Below are 20923 nucleotides of genomic sequence, written 5' to 3'. Positions count from 1 at the left end.
GGAAGCTAGCATTGCTTGCCTGGGCCTCCAAGGAGCAGGCTGCACTCATAATCCTTTGCCAGTGGCCATGCTGGCCGTAATCCAAAACATTTGGAAGAGCTATCCAAGTCCCCTCCGTCCCTTGCAGGATATTCGCGCGTATATTTCTATTCTTTCTCTGCGTATGTCGTCTTCCTTCTTTTGATAATCCAGAATGTTTGCCCATGAATCATTCATGTACACTGAAGTCCAGCTGGGGAGATTTAAGCTTTCCTGCAAGGTGTTTGTACAAGTAATTTCGCTGCTGTGGTCTTCCAGTCACATACGTTTTTCTAAATACCTGTTGAAAGTTCTAATGCCACAGCAGCCTTGAGGGTTGAGTCTAAATCCCACAAAAAAGAAGTATAAGTTAGTTTCAGACCATCAGGTGGGAATACATCTCTCCTTGCGCCAATAAGTTTTTTATGTGCGTGATTATAATTTATGATGGTGGCCAATGGAGGAGTCCACTTGCAAACTTCCTCCGTTTCTAAGAGCTTTCTAAATAATTGAACAGAGCCATGCTAAATTCTTGTTGATATCAATTTGTGTCTAGTACTTTGTTGTTCTGTTAAAATTAATACCAAAAAAAAAAAAATACAGCCAGCAGAAAGATTAGCAACAGATGTTTCTATTATAATATTATGAAAGCTTTAGTTTATGAGCAAATTAAGTGGAAGAGAGCTACAGAAAAGCTGTGTTGGGACCCCAAATTGCATCCAGTAAAATTCCATTTCAGCTTGCAATCTGTAGCCTGACTTTCGCTCCAAAATTAGCTTGATCTTTGTAATTATGTATTTATGTTCTTGTAGTATTTTTAAATGGATTAATTTAGCTGTTTTCAGAAACAGAGTTGCAGGGATTAAACGCACAAATGAGATTTGCATACTGTTTTTATGTGCATTTCTAAATTCTAAGATTTATTTTTTGCCGTTCCAGTTAACGGGTCTCTTTGGTAATTTTATTGTGCTGGATTAAATTCTATCTGCATTTTACACACAAAAAAAATTGTAGGAAGTATTCTTGCCAAAATTGAATCTATAGTAAATGAGTCTTTGGCTGAGTTCATGTATTGCATTAAGTCTGTAGATTTGTTTGTTTTTGGCTTGGGGTAAAATATGGATAAGTGGCAATGAGTGCGCTGTTGAAAGAAGAGGTTGTGGTAGACTGTCTTGGAGAAAACCTACCTGTGTGGTCACAAGGAGTCGAAAACGACTTGATGGCACATAATATATGGATAAACCATGGTTATGAAATATCAGAGCTGGGAACCATGATTTGTTGTTAGCTTACTGATTATACTAATGGCTTAGTATGATATGTGAAAGGAAACATGAGGTTTGTTTATGTTTTCCTGCTTTGTTTCTGTGTTCCACCCAAATGCTTAATTCAGGGTTTCTCCACCAGGGTTCCATGGCATCCTAGGGGTTCCCTGGGAGATCACGATTTATTTAAAAAATTACTTCAAATTTCGGGAACTTCACATTAAAGAGGTAAGTTTCATTCTTTATTTTCAGGTTAAGAACACTGTTAATGCATATATCCAGGCCTACCCACGAATCGAATATAATAATTTTGTTACTTCTGGCCTATATTTGAGCTGAATGTGCAGGGGTTCCCCGAGGCCCGAAAAATATTTCAAGGGTTCCTCTGGGGTCAAAAGGTTGAGAAAGGCTGGTCTAATTAATCCACAAAGGCAAAAGCAGATGAGAAAGAACAAACCAGGAATTGGCCGGATAAGCCTTTGTTACCTTTCTTGTCTACACAAGATTGACTGTCTTGTCTGATAAGCCACAGTAGAAGCAAATTGTGATTTTACAAGAAGGGTGAATGCAGCTCACTTAATTTCATATTTCTTGAAAAGAAAAAAAATTGAACGCACTGTCTGAAATTGTGGGGAGGTTTGTACTTGGGAAGGACTCTGTTGAGCGTTGGAGCTTCACTGCTCAGCTGCTGTGACCTTGGAAGGAGAGGCAGATCAACTCCCACGTGCAGTTTTTGGTGAAAAGGTTTTTCTCTGTGTGTGCTAGTTTTGGAAAGATGACAGACAAATAGGAAGATGAGTAAAGCAGCTTGGCTGCTTCCTCTCACTCCCCCCCCCCCCCATTCTTTGGATATTTTTACCCCACATCCATATTTAATTTCTGCATGGACCCAACACTCCATAGGCATTTATTAGGACTGCTGGGAGTACATCTTGCATCTAATTAGGCTTAAGTGTTTTATAGTGATATCAGATGGACATAGGAGGGGGAGTATGGAATTATGGAAGCAGAATAGTTGGGGGTTTACTTATCATGCCCACAAAGAAAAGTGTGGCATGTGGTTTGCTAAGGATACCAATGGGGCCAGCTATCGAAGCACCATCATGCCAGTTTTAAGCAGTTCCTCCTATTGCCAACATGTTTCCAGGTCATAGTGTATGTTGCCTCTAGAGCCCCAAGTGGGTTTTGGAGATAGGCAATATGGGCTGGTAACCTTGGATCAGTCACTGATCTGCCCAAATCTTCTGAACAACTTCTGAGTCCCTTCAACCAACAACACTTTCACCCAAAAGGATATTTTGCTTTTCAACTGTGCTCCCTGGCAGATCTCATCTTATAGCTAAGTGTTTTGGCTTGTGGTGTACAGGTTGTCCTCGTTTAGCGATCACTATTGGGACCGGCAACTTGGTCGTTAAGCGAAGCAGTCGCTAAGAGAAGCCACGGTGCTGTTTATGATTTTACTCAGGCTTTCCTTTGCTTTACAGACCTGTGAAGGTCATAAATGCAAGTAGTGATCACAAAATGACTTTTTCATCACTGTTGAAACTGCAGGCGGTTGTAATGGTATGTGGGAAAGACCTTGGGAGACTGGGCCAAGAGCTGCCTAGGGAACAGTCAGTTAAGAGAGGGCATAGCCCACATCTGAATAGTGGTCAGGCAAGAGGCTCAGAAGGGACCCTCCCTAGTTTCTCAGGCTGTAAAGGAGACAGCAGGATATACTTTCAAACTTGCAGGATTGATGTCAGCCTTACCAGGTAGACCAGACAGGAAACACGACCAGATAAGCTAATTCTACTTTCTTGTAAAGCTCCATTAACAGAATCTTGCAGGTTCCTAGGCAGCATTTCTTGGCCCATTCTCCAGAGGTCTTTCCCACATACCATTACACGGTCACTGTACGAAGCAGTCACTACACAAGGACTATCTGTAGTTGTTTTTGAACGGTGGTTCTGTGACTAGGGCTGGCTCATAAGGTGAGCCTTACTGTTTCTACTCTACAGTAAACAGTGTTCATTGCTGATTTAAAAAAACAGATCCACGAAGCCTTCCTCAATCTGGTCGATCACAAAGAGAGTTGAAGTCCAATGTGTAATGGACAAGGGGAGTCTCCCCCCCCCCATCACCCTTCTTCCACTTATCTGAAATCTTGTTCCTCGAAACTTGGCTACATTAAAACCTGGCTAGCTTTTCTTTTACAAAAGAGCACTACAGTAATGCATACCTGGAAAGCCCTGTCAGATTTATTCTCGCTGCTGCTGCTGCTGCTGCTTTCCACCCACACACACCCCTTGCTGATTAGGTTGAGATAAAAGTTTCCTTTTATTTCTGGATAAGTCCCTAGAGCTACGCTTTAATGCCAGAGCCTGACAAGCCCTCTTTTTCAAACAAAGCTTTGATGTTTCTCCTCTTGACTCCAGAACGGCATCATTGAGCGTGTCTCTCTGCCTGCACGTATGCATGAGAATGAGCGAGCGCTATTTATATGCAGACAACACCTGTTCTTACCGAAGGGTGCTGATGATGTAAGCTTCTGAAAATCTTTGAGTGTTTTCCTTGGAGTGCAAAAAATGGCGCGGACAGCCCACCGGGTTCTGCCCCTTTGCTTTCGGTGTTGGCTGCCTCGCCAGAAGGGTCGAGCCACAATCGCCCCCGCTATAAAAGGAGAGCTGCCAAGAATGCTGTGGGGACTCCAGTGACAGAAACAGTTGACCTCCCTCCGATGGATCAGCTGGTTAGGCTGCGCTAAATGCAATTTGGTTTCAGGAGACCGAGAGAAATGTCAACAGTTTGGATGTCTACACAGAAGGGACAGTGTGTGTTTTTCTTTAAAAAAAAAAAAAAAGCTACCTGAACAAGAGCCTGAACAAATTAACTAGTCTGTCTAGCGATGTCACGGAAGAGCTGTGTGCAGACCTGTGAATCTGCATGTATTCTTCAGCATAGTACATTCCATGTATGCTGGAGAACAACCATTCCCAGCTCCTTTATCCATTGAGAAGGGGTGGGAAAAGTTGGGACCCAATGAACCTTCCCCTTGCAGGAGGCAATTAATATAGCCTGGTGTTCCTGTTTTGTTTGGTGGGCATCATCGCCCTGCCCACTTCTGTCAAAGATCCTGGTTTTTTGGTGTCACAAACGTCTTGCCATCTTTGAACTCTGCCTGCTTTGGAAGATGCAGCTTCAACCCGTACTTGAATGTAGATGCGCGTGTGTGCAGGTTTTCTTTTGTGGCGGATATTTCTTTTGAGACCCAGGTTTTGTATATTGGCCACTGGTCCTGTGTAATGTTGGGTCCATAATGTAGAACAGGCAGGATTTTTTTTTTTACCGGCCTTGCAATGGAGAAAACACTCTTAATGAATTCTAAACTGGGGTTAGCACAATGAGATGGTTTGATGCAGGGTGTCTGAGGGGGCGAGGGTAACAGACAGAATGGTAGGTATGTTCTTCCATATATTTGTGGCAAGAGGAAGGAGGAAGAAGTGGGTGGAAGATTAAAAACTGGGGAAGGTTTCTAATTTCTAGTACTCTTTAACACATGTTGATTATAGGTGTTATGCAAATATTGCAAATCAACTAGCATTATGAATCAGGTATCTTTACGAGAAAAGTAGAATACGTTCAAATGGGGAAGAGCAAGGCACATTAAGGAAATGCTTAACCTTGCAGTCCTACACTCACTAACTTTAGGATAAACCCATTAATTCTAGTGGGGCTGATTTCTGAGAAAACAGGGACAGGATTTAGTCTAGATGTGAAAAGAGGGAGGAAATAGAGGATCTGATGGTTGGCATCCCAGGACAGAGATGGAAAGGAAAGTGGTGGAGGCTGGGTGTAAAAAAGAGAAGGGAAATACAAGGGAGTGAGTTTAGAAAGAACTCAAAGTGCAAGGTGGTAAAAATGAAGATGCAAAATGCAAACATGGTTCATGCTCTGCCTAACAATAAAAGAATAGACCGACCAACAAAAAACATGTAGGAATAATCCGAGCAGACCATGAGAAGACAGACTAATGACTGTGGCTGTAATGTTCCTACTTAGCATGAACTTAAAAGATGTGGATCAAATGTGCCTTTTCCTTTTGCCCCAATTAAGAGCCATTGGAATTGGCCTGCAAGGGTTTTAAGGTTGAGCTTGTTCTGTTTACCTCAACCTCCAGTATAACGTCTCTGCCATTTTGAGAGCTCTGGATTGCTCTGTTTTTGAAGTTTTCTCATAGCTGGAACCACTTTCCATCTCTTTGTGATGTTCAATGTAACCCCTTGCGCAGGATCGGAACAGCTATGTGGTCATTGTAGATTCTGGCTCTGCTGCCTTCTGATGAAGGCCAGAATTCATACACTAGCAAGGAAGCATTTAGAATGCTCACCAGTGGAATAGCAAGACTCAGGTGCAGGATGATCCCTCTGTTGGTCAACTATGGCTGGAATTACTTGCCACATCTGTATGTGTGTGTACATGTGAGTGTGTGTGCTCCACTTGCAGGTTTTTGCAGTTCCAAGACAAGGTTCTAGATGTCTGTGGACCCATTGTGACTTGCCACTCTCTCTTCAGTGCCGTAAAACACATGTCCAAAATGATTTGGCAGGCGGGCAACAGAGCTGACATTTAATTAAACTTTCTGTGCTGGGTGAAAGTACCCTTCGGCCTGAACCAGATCCTCTGTTGTGGTATGCGAAGGTTTGACAGAGTCTTCATTGTGTTTTTCCAGGGAGCTGTACAAGGGTGGCTTTCAGTGGTTGCCAGCCTGTTTCCTGTGAAGATGCACCCATTAAGTAAAAAAAAACAAACAAGCAAAAGGCATCTGAGTAGCAATAGAATGGGGATAGCTTTGGATTCCATTGTGTTAAAAGCGGTATAGGTAGAAATCTGTTTTAGAAACTCACTTTTTAAAATTCAAATCAGATTTTTAAAATTTAAATTGCGGTGTGTGTGTGCTTAGTTCCATTGAATTTAAATTTTCATGTGCTTCCTTAAACACATTATCATGAACATGACTGCTAATTATATTCTGTTCTGCAGTTTAATTTGGGGATGAGCGACAAGTTAACAGACTAGGGAAGTGAATTCTCTCTGAAGGTGAAGAGAAAGTCAATGAATAGAGAATTTGAGGTGACGCTATAGACCTGGGCGAGGAATCAGAGAGAGAAAAAGACTGAAAGAGAAAGTGGGCAAAAAGTTTTTCTTATATTCTGTAGTTTTGTTTGCTTTTGATCAGCAGCAGGTTTTTTTTTAAAGACGTTTTTGTTACTGTACATCTCTATTAATACTGACACACAGAGAGAGAACCTACCTTTTTAAATCTAGTCTTAGCTTTTAATACTAGCTGTTTGTCATCTTTTGTGCTGTATTGTCTAGAATGCTATGGCTACTTTTTTAGACTATTGTATTACCTTATGCTGATCTAGGAACAAAATAAAGATTGATTGTCACTAGAAGGTGAGCCGGATGCATGTTCTTCTTCCTTGTTCACTTCTTCTTCCATTTCAAATTTCAGTAAAAAAATATACATTTTAGCAATTTCATGTTCATCATTTGTACGTAGTTCAGCTTCAAATTCCGTCTTCTGCTGCTCAGTTCCAAATGCCCTATTATCTACTTTAAATCTTTCTCTTAACTGTGCGTACAAAAACCATTTAAAACTAAATTCCTCTGCAGCAGTTGCGCTCTTGATTTCATCTTATATTCTCCATGTTCCTGTTCTAACAACTCTCAAATTAATTGTTTTTCTTTACCTTCTGTTTCCTTCTTGTAAAATGCTTCTTGTGCTGAGACCCATAAAGGCATTTTTGGGCACAGTTTGGGGGGTTTATATCTGTTCCGTATTTTCAGTATGGCACTTCCAATATAGTGATTCTTAAAATCTACATTAACCTTAACTTTATCATACCATAGAAAACCATGCCATATATATCGAAGGGCATGACCTGAGGTTCAGATGGCATGGTTTTCTATGGTATGCTGGGAATTTGCTGGGAATTATATGTATATGTATATGTATATGTATATATATATATATTAATTAATTCCCAGCAAAACGCACTCTTTATTCAAACTAAGCAGCAGGCTGCAAAATACAATTTCAAATCCGGCAGTCCCAATCCTCCTCGTTCCTTTGCATCTTGAAGTATTTTATATTTAACTCTTGGTTTTTTCCCTTGCCATATGAACTTAGATGTACCTTTCTGCCATTGTTTAAATGGTACATCAGTTGTCAGAGTAGGTACTGTTTGAAACAAAAGCATCATTTTTATCACAGAAATTCTCCCCAACACTGACAGTTCTACTTCCTCCCATCTTAACATGTCCTTCTTAATTTCATTCCGTGTCTTAACATAATTATTCTGGTATAACATACAGTTCGTATTAGTCATAGTGATACCCAAGTATTTCACTTTTTTCTCAATCTTAAAACCAGTTTTTTTCCATCAATTCCATTTGCTTTTCGATGTTCATATTCTTTGTTAACATCTTCGTCTTTTGTTTATTAATATTAAAGCCAGCTAATACCCCAAAGTCCGTTAGTTTTTCCATTAATGTTTCTATTCCTTCCAGAGGGTCTTCTCATTTTAGCGATCTGCAGTGCCCTCAGGATTGCCCTGCTGGGATGCAGTACTTTTGGTAGCATAATTTTATTTTCTTCTTTTTCAGTGGCTCCACTGCCACTTTCCACAACTAAAAGAGAGCTAAAAAAATTCAGTCCTATCCACTCCAGGAGCGTCACCTCAGGGGCCGTGGAGGTCAAAACTGCAGTCCTGGCCAAAAGATCTTGGCTTAGCTGTATTCCAGTTCAAATATGCTTCCAACCATCGGGGTAACTTTGATTAGTACTGCAAGCAAAAGAGGTGGCAAATGTGTCCCAGTGTCTTAGAAGCTGGACCCCCCCCCCCCAGTTTAGAAATTCAGATTTTGATCCTGTTGCCTTGAGGAAAAAAGGATGATGTGGTTTGCCGCCGGTTTAGCAAAAGGCAGTGTTGTGAAGGTAAGATTCAGGAGAGATCGCGGGTCTGAACTTGCCCTCCGCTTGATCTGTTAGCCCGCCGGATGGACACCCCCAGGAAAAGGAAATCTCTCATCTCTGAAGCTCTGTTTTCAACGAATATGCTTGACTGTGGTTTCAGAAAAAGGGGCTCTCGTTGGAGCAAAGCTTGTTTCTGATTCTGCATGGCCTAATGGACCCTGTTTTGGCAGGACAGTCTGTCACTCGTGGCTTCTTTGAGTTCTCGTCAACTTATCCTTCAGTGAAACTAGCACAAAAACATGTTTGGAAGCACGTACCCCTGCTTCTCTTTCCCCTCTGCGCAGATATGGGTATTGCACCACTGAGTGTTGTTAGCATCCTTAATGCATGTAATCCCACTCCGCTGGAGGCTGAGAGAGAAGCCCACGTTTTCAGGCATGTCTCCTTTGAACGGAGAGCATATTTTCCCCATTTAAAAAAAGTCTTAATTGCTGGCAGAGATTCCCACACTTCTGCTTTGGCTGCCAGCAGGTCACATGTAAGAGAAAAGCTGGTTAGTAACAGATAAATACTGAAAACGTGTGTGAATCAGAGGTGTAGGTAAATCCACGCCTAGTTCTTTTTCTGCCTCTCGTAGCAACTGGGGAAGACCTATGTGCCTGAGTTCTCATTTCCATAAACAGGATTGGGGATTATGGGAATTGTGGTCCAAAAAATCTGCAAGGTACAAAGCTGCTTTCCTATAAAATTACAGGTATAGCTTAACTGTCGGGACACAAAGAGCTGGAAGCAACTAAAAAATCTATAGTGAGCTTGGCAGTTTAAATTTACTGTTTATTCCTCCCTTCCCATTAATCTAACAGGGCTACTAGCAGCTTTAGTGTGGCATCATAGGTTCAGTACTAAGTGATTGGTATTCAGGTAGTCCTCGGTTAACAACCACTTGTTCAGCGACTGTTCAAAGTTACGACAACACTGAATGAGGCGGCTTACAACGGGTCTTCAAAGTTGCTGCTGTTGCAGCATCCCTGCGGCCACGTGATCACAATTCGAGCCCTTGGCAACCGGCTCACAGTTACGAAGGTCGCAGTGTCCTGCGGTCATGCGATCACCGTTTATGACCTTCACTGCTGGCTTCCAAAAAGCAAAGTCAGTGGGGAAGCTGGCAGGAGGTTGCAAATGGTGATCATGTGATGTTGCGCTTAATGACTGCGCAGGATTCACTTAATGACCACAGCTGGAAGTGCCACAAAGGCCATCGTAAGTCAGCATGGTCACGTAGCGTTGGGCTTTACGACCTTGTTGCTTAGCGATGGAGTTGCCAGTCCCAATTACCTTCACTGAGTGAGGACTATTGTTATCCTGATTGGGTTTGCACACACTCCAGACTGGGCCAAAGTGGAATTGTGCAGTTTGTGACTGACAGCATCACAGGAACCCGGTGATTAGTTTAGTGCAGTGTTTCTTAAAATGTGGTCCTAGGACCCAGGGGGGTCCCCCAAGACCCTCTCAGGGGTCCACAAAATCAAAATTATTTGCCTGTCTCTGTTGAAAAATAATGCTGTATTAAGATCCCATCAAACAATCGTGAGAAGCAGTGGCAGTGAATGTGCCAATTTTAATTTTTAATACGGTAAATATCAATAAATATATCCCATACGAACAAAAGCTCTTTTTGGGTTCTCCATAATTTTAAAAAGTGGGAAGGGGTCCTGAGAGAGAAAAAAAGTAAGAAACACTGGTTTAGTGCATTGTGTCTGAACCTGGGCATTAATGTTAAGTCATAGTGCGGCTTGTTTGGGCATTGTATGTTAGATGAACACAGTGAACTTTGTTTACCTGGGTTTAATATGTCCTGTGAACTGAGCCAGAATTCTGGGAGTTGAAATCCACACATGTTACAAGTTGCTGAGGTCAGAAGACACTGTTCTAGTGTAAGACCACCACAGTGACCATCAGAAATCAGGAGAAGTCTGGGAGTACCTTTTCAGACTAACAATTTTTCTTAATACGTAGCTCCAGAAAGCTGGGGCCTTTTAACCAAATCTGTTAATTCGATAAGATGCCTCTAGGCTTCTGGTGTTTGGCTACCATAGACTAACAGAGCCCTTCTCCGACAGTATTCACATATGATTGCCACTGATCAAGCTAGAGTACAGATGAATAGCGTAACTGCAACTGCCTTGAGGCTTTAAGGTTGGACTGGAATAATTCAATTATAACAAATTCTCACCTGTAATAACATTTCTCCTGGCCAGCTTCGGGCCTACAGGGATCACGCTAGCTCTCCGCACATTTAGCTGAGTGGCAGGAAACACTCCGCTAACACACTTTGTGATACTCCTGCTAGAAAAAGATTTCGTCAGGGTCTTCGTCCTCTGCTGTGTTGGATGGGAAACGATGAACACATTTTTGCCACTCTGAATTCTCACAGGGCTCGAAGAAAACAGCTTTTTCTTGGAAAGAGAAAAGGCTCTTGTGCGTACTTGTTTCCACAAAGTGTGTGCCATGAAGCCGGAAGAGTTTTGGCTTTTGACAGTCATCTCGAAACAGAGGCTGGATTGTCAGTGCTCTTAGCTCTCACAGAAATGGCCAGGATTAGGTTGCCATGCTGAGATCTAGGAAAATGTGCTGAACCGGCCTCTTTCTCTGTGAGTAGCAGAGACATGTCCTACTGATGTCATTTAAACCTTTTCCTCTCCTCTCCTGTCATCCAGGGCAGCTGTTTTGTCAGTTCCTTCATCTAAGCCTTGAAAGTTGTCCAGTGATATTTGCATTACACACATAGAAACTTAACAGTATGTTTTGCTGTTCCTTCCTGGTCTTGAAGGTGGTGTGTGCATGTCATCCTTCAGGCATTTGTGTCAAATAATGGTTTTCTGCAAGAGGCGCGACTCAATTCTTTTCCATGATAGCTATCACTCAACAATCCCTCTTGGTTTTGGGTCCAGGAATTGCGGGTTGGCCCAAATTAGCATCCTGCTGAAACTTGTTAATGGCTTGATTTGTTTCAAGTTCTCCTGTTTTTTTCCCCCCAATGTAATTAATACATTTGGAAAGGACCTGGTTATTCTGTATACACTTTGGGTGCATCTTTGATAAGACCCCAGCTCATTCTCTTGGTCATTATTTGGGGAAACACTTAGCTGAGAAAAAACTAGGTAGGGTTGGTTGTGGATAATCAAATAAATAATAAAATTATTTATTTATGGACTTGGATAAGAGATCACTAGCTGTAGACTAGACTAGGATGTGAAAAAAAATCCTGAAAGCGCTTTGATATTATCATTTGGTATCAGTGCCAGGGGAACAATATGGATGGAACCATCAGGAAATGAGCTCAACTTGTAGGTCTCCAGTCTGAACGAGGTGGGTCTTTCATTGGCTTTCCCAGGACTGTTCTTCCATTCTGTTTATTTGGCCTTCTTTGGGGTCTGATGCTGAGCAGATGTTCCTAGCACCAGGCCAGTAGAAGCAGCCAGTCTCAGCCGGCCGGCCGGGGAGGCGAGTCAGAAAGTCCCCCGTTCCGTAGACCTGGGGATCAAAGCCTCGAGGAGTTATTGGCGCTCTCCCCAACTTGGTTCTTGCCTAACAAACACCAACCGGTGGTTGCATCAGTGCCTTTGCTCTGGGGAGTGAAATAGTTTCCTTTCTGGAAAAACTCGGAGCGTAAAGCTCAACTCTCTTTCCACTCCAAAGTAATTCCAAGAAGTCTTTCTTTTTCCTTCCAGGCTCTTTAAATATTTATGTCATTGGTGAATACCATAGGTTCACCTTACTACTTTGGAAGATGAGATCAGTTCTCTGCTTCAGAGGCTTAAGCGAAGAAGCCCTCTGTTCTTAGGATAAAAAGAGGTCACCGTTGTTTAAGTTTAAGGGACCTGGCCAGCCATCTGGCTCAGGGTTTGGGGGTTTGCTTGCTTAAGCCAATTACCCTTTTTCTCCAAGGTTCCAGGTATATGAAATAGGCATCCGTGAAAATAGGATTAGTTAGGGTCAGCCTGCCCAAATTGTTTCTGTGCATGTTCTCAGAATGACTGGTTGCTGAGAGGGGTGGGGTGGGATTCAGCCCTCTTAACCAAGGCCCTGCCCTGAGTTGACCCAAAGAAGCCGTGGCCGAAAACAGGACTGCTCTTGCCTTCTTGTCCCAGAAGATGGAGAAAGCCAAACCGAACCAGGCATGTGTTTGGAGATCGCTTGGCTTCCAGCATGTATGTTAATTAATTGTCACGTGGTCTTTGTGCGTGTCATTTCAGGTGCTCTCACAGTTGGCCTTGTGCGACAGTGTCAGACCATTCATGGACGTGACAGGACCTGCATTCCTCCACGGCTGCCCCCTGAGTGGATCACGACTTTATTTTTCATCATCATGGGAATCATTTCACTGACTGTCACTTGCGGTTTGCTAGTGGCTTCTCATTGGCGAAGGGAAGCGACAAAATACGCACGCTGGATAGCATTCACTGGAAGTAAGTCTGTCTTTCCCGCTTGTCAGACGAAACGGGTCAGGTGGCTTTGGGAGAAGTCAGCCCAGATGGCCCACCTCCATCCAAACATTTCCCTGGCCTTCCAAAATCGCACAGGGATCTTCCCCTGCCTGTTCAGAGACCCGCAGTGCCTTATCTTTGTCCAGAAAGCCTGCAGAGATGGGGGCTTCCCCTCCAGCCACAGGACAAATGGCAAACTCAGCGGGCACTTTGTTGTCTCCACTACCAACCAAACACTCAACGTTGCAGGCGGGATGCATTGTGCAAGCATTTGTTCTGGAAGTAAATTTTATTCTTTTCATGAAAATGTGGCTTGTGAGCCTGTCAGACAAGATTGGATGGGCATGGCCCATGTTCTCAAGCTGGTGTTGTTTTGCCCCCTCCAGTTCCTTTTCAGTTAAAAGCTATTCCTCCCCCATCATCTTCCTTCCCTTAAAGGGCCTTTTCTGCTCCCCAGAAGGGCTACTGAATAACAGTTGCCAGAAGAAGGGGGCAGGAGAAGGGGAAGGCCCTTGCCTCCATATCCTGTTGGTTGGCTTTTCTGAAACGTCCAGGTGGTAGAACATCCAGGCTTTGAATCTAGACATATTCCCCGGTTTAGTTCGCAGCACCCCAAATTCAAGCAGGCTTGGGAGTTCCTTGACGTATACAAATCCACAGAGCCTTTTCTGCAATTTCTGGAGGTCCTTCTCCCTAGATGCCACCAAATTTTCCCACTGAATCCCCAAAAGAAAAACAAGACAGGACTATTAATTTCCAAAGCGATAGCCATGCTGGTCTTTTGCAGAGAAGCAAGGAAGACCCTTAAAACCCAGAACTGTACTGTTGGAAACCCATTTACAAACCATAGGTTCGTATCCTGAACTAACTCCAAAAGAAAGCACATTATAGCCTGGCCTGATGTAGCTCTCTGTGTAATCCGGGGCAGGCTTGTGTTGGAAATAGGGTACTGGACTTCCCGGATTCATTAGTGCTGCTTTTGGGGTTTTAATGAAAAAAAACATAAATCAGTTGCTGCTCTCTTCATTTTTTAGAGTTTCTTTGCAGAGAACCAGATTTTTTTTTAAAAGGAGGAATATTGAAAAAGAACACATCCCACCTAGGGTCTCAAATAACCTGGTCCATTTTCAAGTGAAGGTCCAGCTTGGCTTTGATGGCCAAGACGAAGCTGTACTAAATATAAACCCTTAAAAATATTAAGATAACCATCCTGCCAGGGTCAGTAACAGACAGAGCTGCCTGTGATCTGTGATTAGCTTTACAGGTGACCAAGCTCAATACAGTTTGAATTTGTCCATCAAACCTGTGCAAAAGGTTGTGCTTACTGCTTCATTTGCAGTGTTCGAGTGCTGCTTTCCCCAGGCCCATGTTCCCCTTGAAATGCTGGACTCCCAACACCCATAATCCCCCATTAGAGTCCTGATGTCTCTGGGGTGTCGGAATTATGGAAGGCCAAGTTAACCACAAGTTCTAAACACCCTCTAGCTGCTCTTTAGCAGACATTCCAATAAGCTGAAGTGAGTTGGTTTGGTTTTAGAGTTGGATGGGGAGATGATACACTTTTTAAGGTAGGGGTTCCATGGTTCTTCTCTGGCGTGAGGAGCTGTCAGCTCCCCACCTTGTGGATGTTGCAGGAGAGCTGGGTTAGTCTGTCGTGGCAAAACATCAGGAGGAATCTGGCAGTCCCTTTTCCAACCAACAAACTCCATTCAAAGGCCGAAGCTTTCCTGAGCTGTTTTTGCCTTTTTATAACACGCTTTCATTGGAAAAGATGCTACCAGACTCCTCCTGACGTGCAGATGCGACCATAAACCCGTTTTGCACAGTATGTTAGCTTTTGTTTCGGTGGGTGATTAAATCCGTGGTTTCGGTGCCATGTTCCCTTCCTTCATTCACCTTGGTGTCCTGGCATTTAAATGGCACTTCTGAGGGCTTTTACAGTGAAATAGAATGTTGAAAAACAAATAGAACTGCTGGAAACAAATTGGTTGCACAATGAAAGTGCACAGGAAGTCCAGAAGCTTCCTTCTGCCTCCAGATGCTTGGCCCACCATGTTTGAAGCACATCATCCCACCTAGGCCCCTGAGGGCAGCAGGATGAGTCTTGTGATGCCCCAAGTCTTCTGGCTTTTCCAGTGGTTTCAGCCATCAGTACAACTTTTTCCACTAACCTAGTTTTTTTCTCTTTCTCTCTCTCTCTCTCCTTTTTTTCCCCTCCTTCAGTGATCCTTTTCTGTATGGCAGCCTTAATATTCCCCATAGGATTTTACATCAACGAAGTGGGAGGCCAGCCTTATAAACTTCCGAACAACACAGTGGTCGGCTCATCTTACGTACTGTTTGTTTTATCTATTTTCTTTACGATAGTGGGACTTCTGTTTGCTGGCAAAGTGTGTTTACCTGGCTGACGAATGTCTCAATACTTTTTCGTATGATCATGAAGGAGAATAGGACGTCTGACGCATTCTCGGGAAGATGCTAGTGTCGGGCCGTTGCAGTCTTACCAGAACGAGGAGGTTTCTCTGTTCTCACTATGCACTTTGGATTTTTTTTTAATTTTATTATTATTGTTGTTGTTTTTCATTTTTATGGAGAGTCTTTCCCATAACCAAATGCAGACAACCACGACTCATCTCTTCAGCATCTGGATGTGGTCAGGTGTGCACTGTGATAGGACCTCGTGTGGAAGAAGATTTATTTTCTACACTCAACAGCATTATTCGCTTTTCCCCATTCCCCCCAACTCCCTCCGCATCACCGTACTGTACCCCTTTGAAATATCTGACAATATTGAAAGTCTCAAAAGTATTTATGCACTTTGGTTGACCGGGCGTTTGCCAAGGGTGGGGCTGGCCTCACCCTCTTTCAGAGATTTAGCATCTTCCTTCTATGGTAGGCAAGAAACGTTTGCCATCAGCCCTCCCCGCCCCCCACACCCATGCACTCAAGAGATCAGTCTCACATTAGCTGCACCCTGAAGCCTGTAGATCAAAAGACGCTTTTGGAAACCTGTTACGAGGACCCATCCACTCACCACCACTGCTGTTGTCGCCACCTCCCTGTGACCTTTAGGAAACACCAAGAACACTGGGGTGGGGTGGAGAATTCTTCATATATATTTATATGTGAATGTTTGTGTGCGCATGTGTGTGTGTGTATTTATATGTATGATGCAGTATGCAGAATGTCTAGGTATGTCTGTCTGTACACAAGCACACACACATGCATACATACCTACCAACACAGGCGAAACACTGTGGTGTGCAACACTAGAACTTGCAAAAGAAAAGCAAGCAAACTAAGAAAGAAAAGCCATTTTTTTTTTAAGGCTGCATCACTGAGAAAGTCTTCAGTATACCTCATTCTCTGTAGCAGCCCTTGGTTTTGACAGGTTTTTCTAATAGGTACCAACAACTCCATGCCTTCCTCGGTGCAATTTTAAGTTAAGCTAAGAGGGTTGGTCCTCCTCCTCTTCCGTTGTAGGGTAATTTATTTGTGTATTGATGGTCAAAGATGAAATCATGTCTGTCTTTAGAAAGATCTGACCCCAGTGATGGGAAGCTAAACCCAACAGTTCAATGCATAATTTAAGCAGTGTAAATAGTGGGCACGTCTCATCTTTTTGAGGCCTTGCTCTTTACACGAAGGGGCGCTTTGACGCAAGCAGTCTGCCACAAGCATCTCCGATTGCGTGGAACACGAACAGCACCGGCCTCTTTCCCCTGAAAGTATTAAATCCCCTGTTACTATTTCACGAAGGAACAAGTTGATTATTGGATGGCGTAGTGTTGTTGTTGTTGTTTTTTTAAGGCTTAAAACGTGGCCTGTCTGTTTTCAAGGCTCTTTGCAGCTGATGTCATTGTCCTCCTCCTCGCAGATTCTCTTGGGAAATAGCATCGCTAGTCTCGTTCAGATACAGGCCTGGCCACCTCAGTTTATGTCCGGTGCTTTCCTGTTCTGCCCACTAGAACCAAAACTGGGCCGCACGCTTCTCCCAAAGCGTGCCAAGTAACACCACAAGTCTGTCGTGCTGGGTGCAGCCACCCCCTAATCTTGCATCCGGTGCTCATAGCCCAACTGTTGAGGGCCTCCGACTCATTGGTGCAGGCAAATGCTTGCGGTTGAAGGAATTGCTGAGGACTTCCAGTGTCACGCTGTGGGAAGGACTCCCTGCTGCAAAGAAAGGGGGAAAAAAAGCCATGCACACATAAGGATTCTCAGTTGGATCAAATAATGTAGGTTTTTGGGAAACTTGTGGGCGGTTGAAGAAAATGGCTCTACCATCATGCTGGATGGGTTCCTGCCATCTTCTCTAGCCTGCCCCACTCCCTGCAGGGACCCTCCCTAGCAATCCCCACCTCCCTATTTGTTCCTGTTAGGCAGGCCCTTTTCCCACCTAAAAATACTGAGCTACAGCCGTACCTTTTGCTTTCTAAAAGGCTCAACGGGCCCGTTGTGGAACCCATGAGCCTTTTTGCTCCTTAGCATGCTTGCATCTGTTTTAGTTTTGTTCAGATTAATGTTGAAAAAGATGTAAAGGGACATGGTGGAGCATCTTGCGCCAAATAATGTGTGTGCTGATGCATTGGCACCCCTGGGTGCTGTGTTGGGGATCCCATCATGTGGATGGCAACAGAGGAAGGGCTAAGGGGAATCGCTTCTCGGTCAGAGAGGGGCTGGTGCTGACCCATTAAAATTTGCAACCAAGCTCAGGAGCTTGGCGTGGTAGGAAACCACAAAATGAACTCCAGACAGCCAAAGACAATCCAGCGAGGCGAACATCCCCATCGCAGTATTGTTAGAAGGGACTGATTTGTGAGAGCGCATCATTTCTCTTGTCTGAGTTTGTGGATGACAGTGATTCCTTTTTCAAACTGGAATAGGTGACTGAGTTTCATTTTGTTCTTGGAGCGTATTATTGGTCCATTCAGTTGGCAGAAGAATTCCTCCGAAATAATTGGCGAGTTTCAATTTTTTTTTCTAGAGGTTTTGTGAAATCATGGCTTTGTTTGGCTTAAGGTCAAGCGTTCAATCTTGAGCTTTGCCAGGAATTGGAAGTGGGTTCTAAAGATTTTTACCTCTGCAGACAGAACACGAGTTGTAGATGCTGGACCATTTTATATAGAAAATTACTGTTTCTTAAAATAATTGTTGCAAAGCAAGGGTGGGTTACCTTTTGCAGGCCAAGAGCCACACTTACCATTTAAGGGAAGGATAAGGGCCACAGCAAGCAAGACAACAAGGCAAATCAGATTGCACACAGGCTGGGATTTTCTGTTTTTTTTTTCCCCACTCCCACCCTGTAGATCTGTGTGTGTATGTGAGGTTTTACCCAGTTTTATTGGATGAGAATGAGGTCTTTGTGCTGTTTTAGAGTTTATGCAGCCATTTTCACGTGGTTTCCCACATTGAAATTGCATCACCAGTTTTCAGCAGTTACACTCCTTCACTTTGGAGCAGACTCCAGAGGCTGCTGAAAATGGAGTCCGGGGGAACCAGCTGCAAACCTCTAGCTTCTCCACGTGGCCCACTCCGGTTGAAGATAGCTCCACAGCATAGTTGGGCAATGGCACCCTTTCTTTTTCGCTCTTGATGTTGAAAACATTTGCCTAATCAACTCCTTTGTATCAGGCTGTGTTTTTAAGGACACGAGTGCAAGCGTGCTTCAGAGCCACAGGCCGCATGATCCTGCCTCATCATCTCTCTTGCTGGGGTTAGTTATATAAACACCCTGCAACCTCAGTGTTGCACATCGTTTGCAGCAGGTGACCTTCCAGATTTTAGGAAGTTCAGCAGTTGACTCTACAGCATTGCTGGGGCAACCTCACCCCTTTTCTCTCCTCTTTCCCCTTTCCACACACAGATTCTTCCTCTCTCTGCCATTTGCATCTGGTGCTGAATTCTAGCCTCCAATGGCACCTCTTAACTGAAGTGGGATCATGTTCTCTTTCCATTACAGGCAGTCCTCGCTTAGCGACTGTTCACTTAACGATGGTCTAAAGTTACGACAGCCTTGAGAACAGTGCTTTACAACCTGTACTCGTGCTTATGGCCATTGCACACTGTTGCACCACCCCCACAGTCACGTGATTGCAATTCGGGCACTTGGCAGCCGGCTAGCATTTAAAACCAGTTGCAGCGTCCTGTTGCACAAGATCACAATTTGCGACCTGTTCTGCCGGTTTCCGGCAAAAAACATCCATTGGGGAAGCTGGATGTGCTTAATGACCGCCGTGGCTCACTTTACGGCTGTCGTAAAATCGGGTCCAGTCATTTAGTGACTCACCTAACAACCACGCCACTTAACAGTCAATTTTCCGGTCCCTATTGTGGTCGTTAAGTGTGGCCTACCTATAGTGTCTTTCCATTTCAGGGGCAGGGCACCCAGTAGGATAATTTGGGGAGGGGAGAAGACCCACCACTATTCCTGTTCCTTCGCCATCGCCCAGAAGCCGATGACCCTGCTCCGATTCTCTCTGCCCACCTTCTGCGGTGTTCAAGGGAGTGGTGCAAAAACGCTTCCGCTGAAACCATTTTCAGTCAGTGTGGGTCACAAGAAATCAAGCAACCCGTATTTTTTTTGGTCCCAGTCTTAGTTTCCTTTTGGAAATGCCTCGGAAAAGGGGAGAACCAGCTAACCAACCTACCCTACAAGCGGGCCTTGTAGAAAGTTTCAGCCTTGTAGAAAGTTTGATCTTTTACAGTCAGCCTTGGGCTAACACGATGATGCTACCCACAAAAAAGCAGTCAGTGGAGGGATTTGTGCTGAATAGGCAGCCAGGGTGGTGGATGGTCCCCAAATTCACGCAAAGCTCCTTCAAGTGGCATTAAGAAAACCAGTCTCATCCACCTTGACAAATACGCCCTACGGTAATAAAGGACTGTCTAGGGGGCTAAATTCCCCCCAAGCTTTCGCCATAGGATGACTTCTTCCATGCCCTGAAATTTTTTAAAAACAACCTATTTTCCACGTCACTGCCTACAAAACTGGAGAAGCACATTTGCCGAAAATCACGCAGCGACCACTGTGTCCGTAACCGTAAGGAGTCCGTGCGCATTCACTCCACTCCTGGAGTGCATTTTGTACGTGAACGGACGTTTCACCCTCCTGCAGGAGTTTGTGAAAGCCACATAGCTGCAGCTGGCAGAGTGGCTAAACCTTTGGCTTTAATGTGAAATTGAATCATTTCTTGGAGGGAAGCAGGAGGGGAAAATCCCCGTGATTATTTTTTTAAAAGGGGGGGGGGCGCAGTAAGGAAAAATCAACACTTGCTTTAAGTAGAATTGCAAAGCGTGCAGTATTAATTTATAGCAGAAAGGCCATATCTTATAAACTGTATATAAAACAGTTCTTTTTTTTAATGGTGCAAATGTCTGTCAATTTTCTGTCTGTCGCATTGGGGGTTTGGGGAGGGGTGGGAAGAAATCTGATTGTATGTGTGTGTATGTGTGTGTGTGCATTTCTTTTCACTACTAGCAGCCTTCCCAAATCCAGCTTGTGCAGAGCACCAGGTTCGAGAAGGCAGCCCGTAAGAGCTTTGGGGTAAAGTGTGCATCGGAATACGCCTCGCTTCTCTTGCCCGGGAGTATTTGTATAACACGCTTTACCTGGTTTTGAAATGCCTGCACCCTAAATTTGGTTCAGCTTGCATTACCTATTTTGTCCAAAGCAATTCATATTAATGGAGGTGGGGGGAAAAGTTCGTGCTGAGCCTTTGAAAACAGCCAGGTTGAGTTTAAAAGCTCATGGACATCATTTCAGGCGTGTGGCTTTAGCCGCTGTTTCGTTGATGCCTCAAAATTCTCCAAGTAGATGCCTGGGGTTTGGGGTGTGGTGGGTTTTTTTTTCCTTTTTTTAAACCACCCAGTTATGGGGCAATGAGATTTTTTTGTGTATTCGTTTTAGACAAGCTTGTATGATTCTTACCTAGGCAGCCAAGGCTTTTCACACACTAAGGAGGTTTTTTTTTTTAGCATTATTTTTTTCTCCTCCCATCAAAGTGTCTCAAGTCAGATTAGTCTGCAAACAAACCTGTTTTTTTTTTGTTTTTTTTTTGCAGCATCTAATCCTATTGGCATTCAAGACATTTTTGGGGGTGGGGTGGGGAAGACTGGTATCTGCCCAGATGTTGTTGAAGTACATTCCCCAGGAACTCCAGCCAGGATGGACCTGATGAAGGCTGCTGAGAATT

The 20923-nt window shown here is 43.9% G+C and overlaps 1 protein-coding gene across 1 annotated transcript in view; it reads left to right on the top strand.

Annotated features, from left to right (window-relative positions):
• Positions 1-19677, top strand: part of MOSMO (modulator of smoothened) — a 33628-nt gene extending 13951 nt beyond the window's left edge. The window contains exons 2-3 of the mRNA XM_063314837.1: positions 12501-12713; positions 14955-19677. Of these exons, the coding sequence (XP_063170907.1) occupies positions 12501-12713; positions 14955-15139 (398 nt within the window). The 3' untranslated portion in view covers positions 15140-19677. The remainder of the gene's footprint in view (positions 1-12500; positions 12714-14954) is intronic.
• The last annotated feature ends 1246 nt before the right edge of the window (positions 19678-20923 follow it).

The sequence above is a fragment of the Candoia aspera genome, chromosome 14 (genome assembly GCF_035149785.1).
Source record: "Candoia aspera isolate rCanAsp1 chromosome 14, rCanAsp1.hap2, whole genome shotgun sequence".
NCBI classification, from domain to species: domain Eukaryota; kingdom Metazoa; phylum Chordata; class Lepidosauria; order Squamata; family Boidae; genus Candoia; species Candoia aspera.
This window is presented reverse-complemented; position numbering and strand designations above follow the sequence as displayed.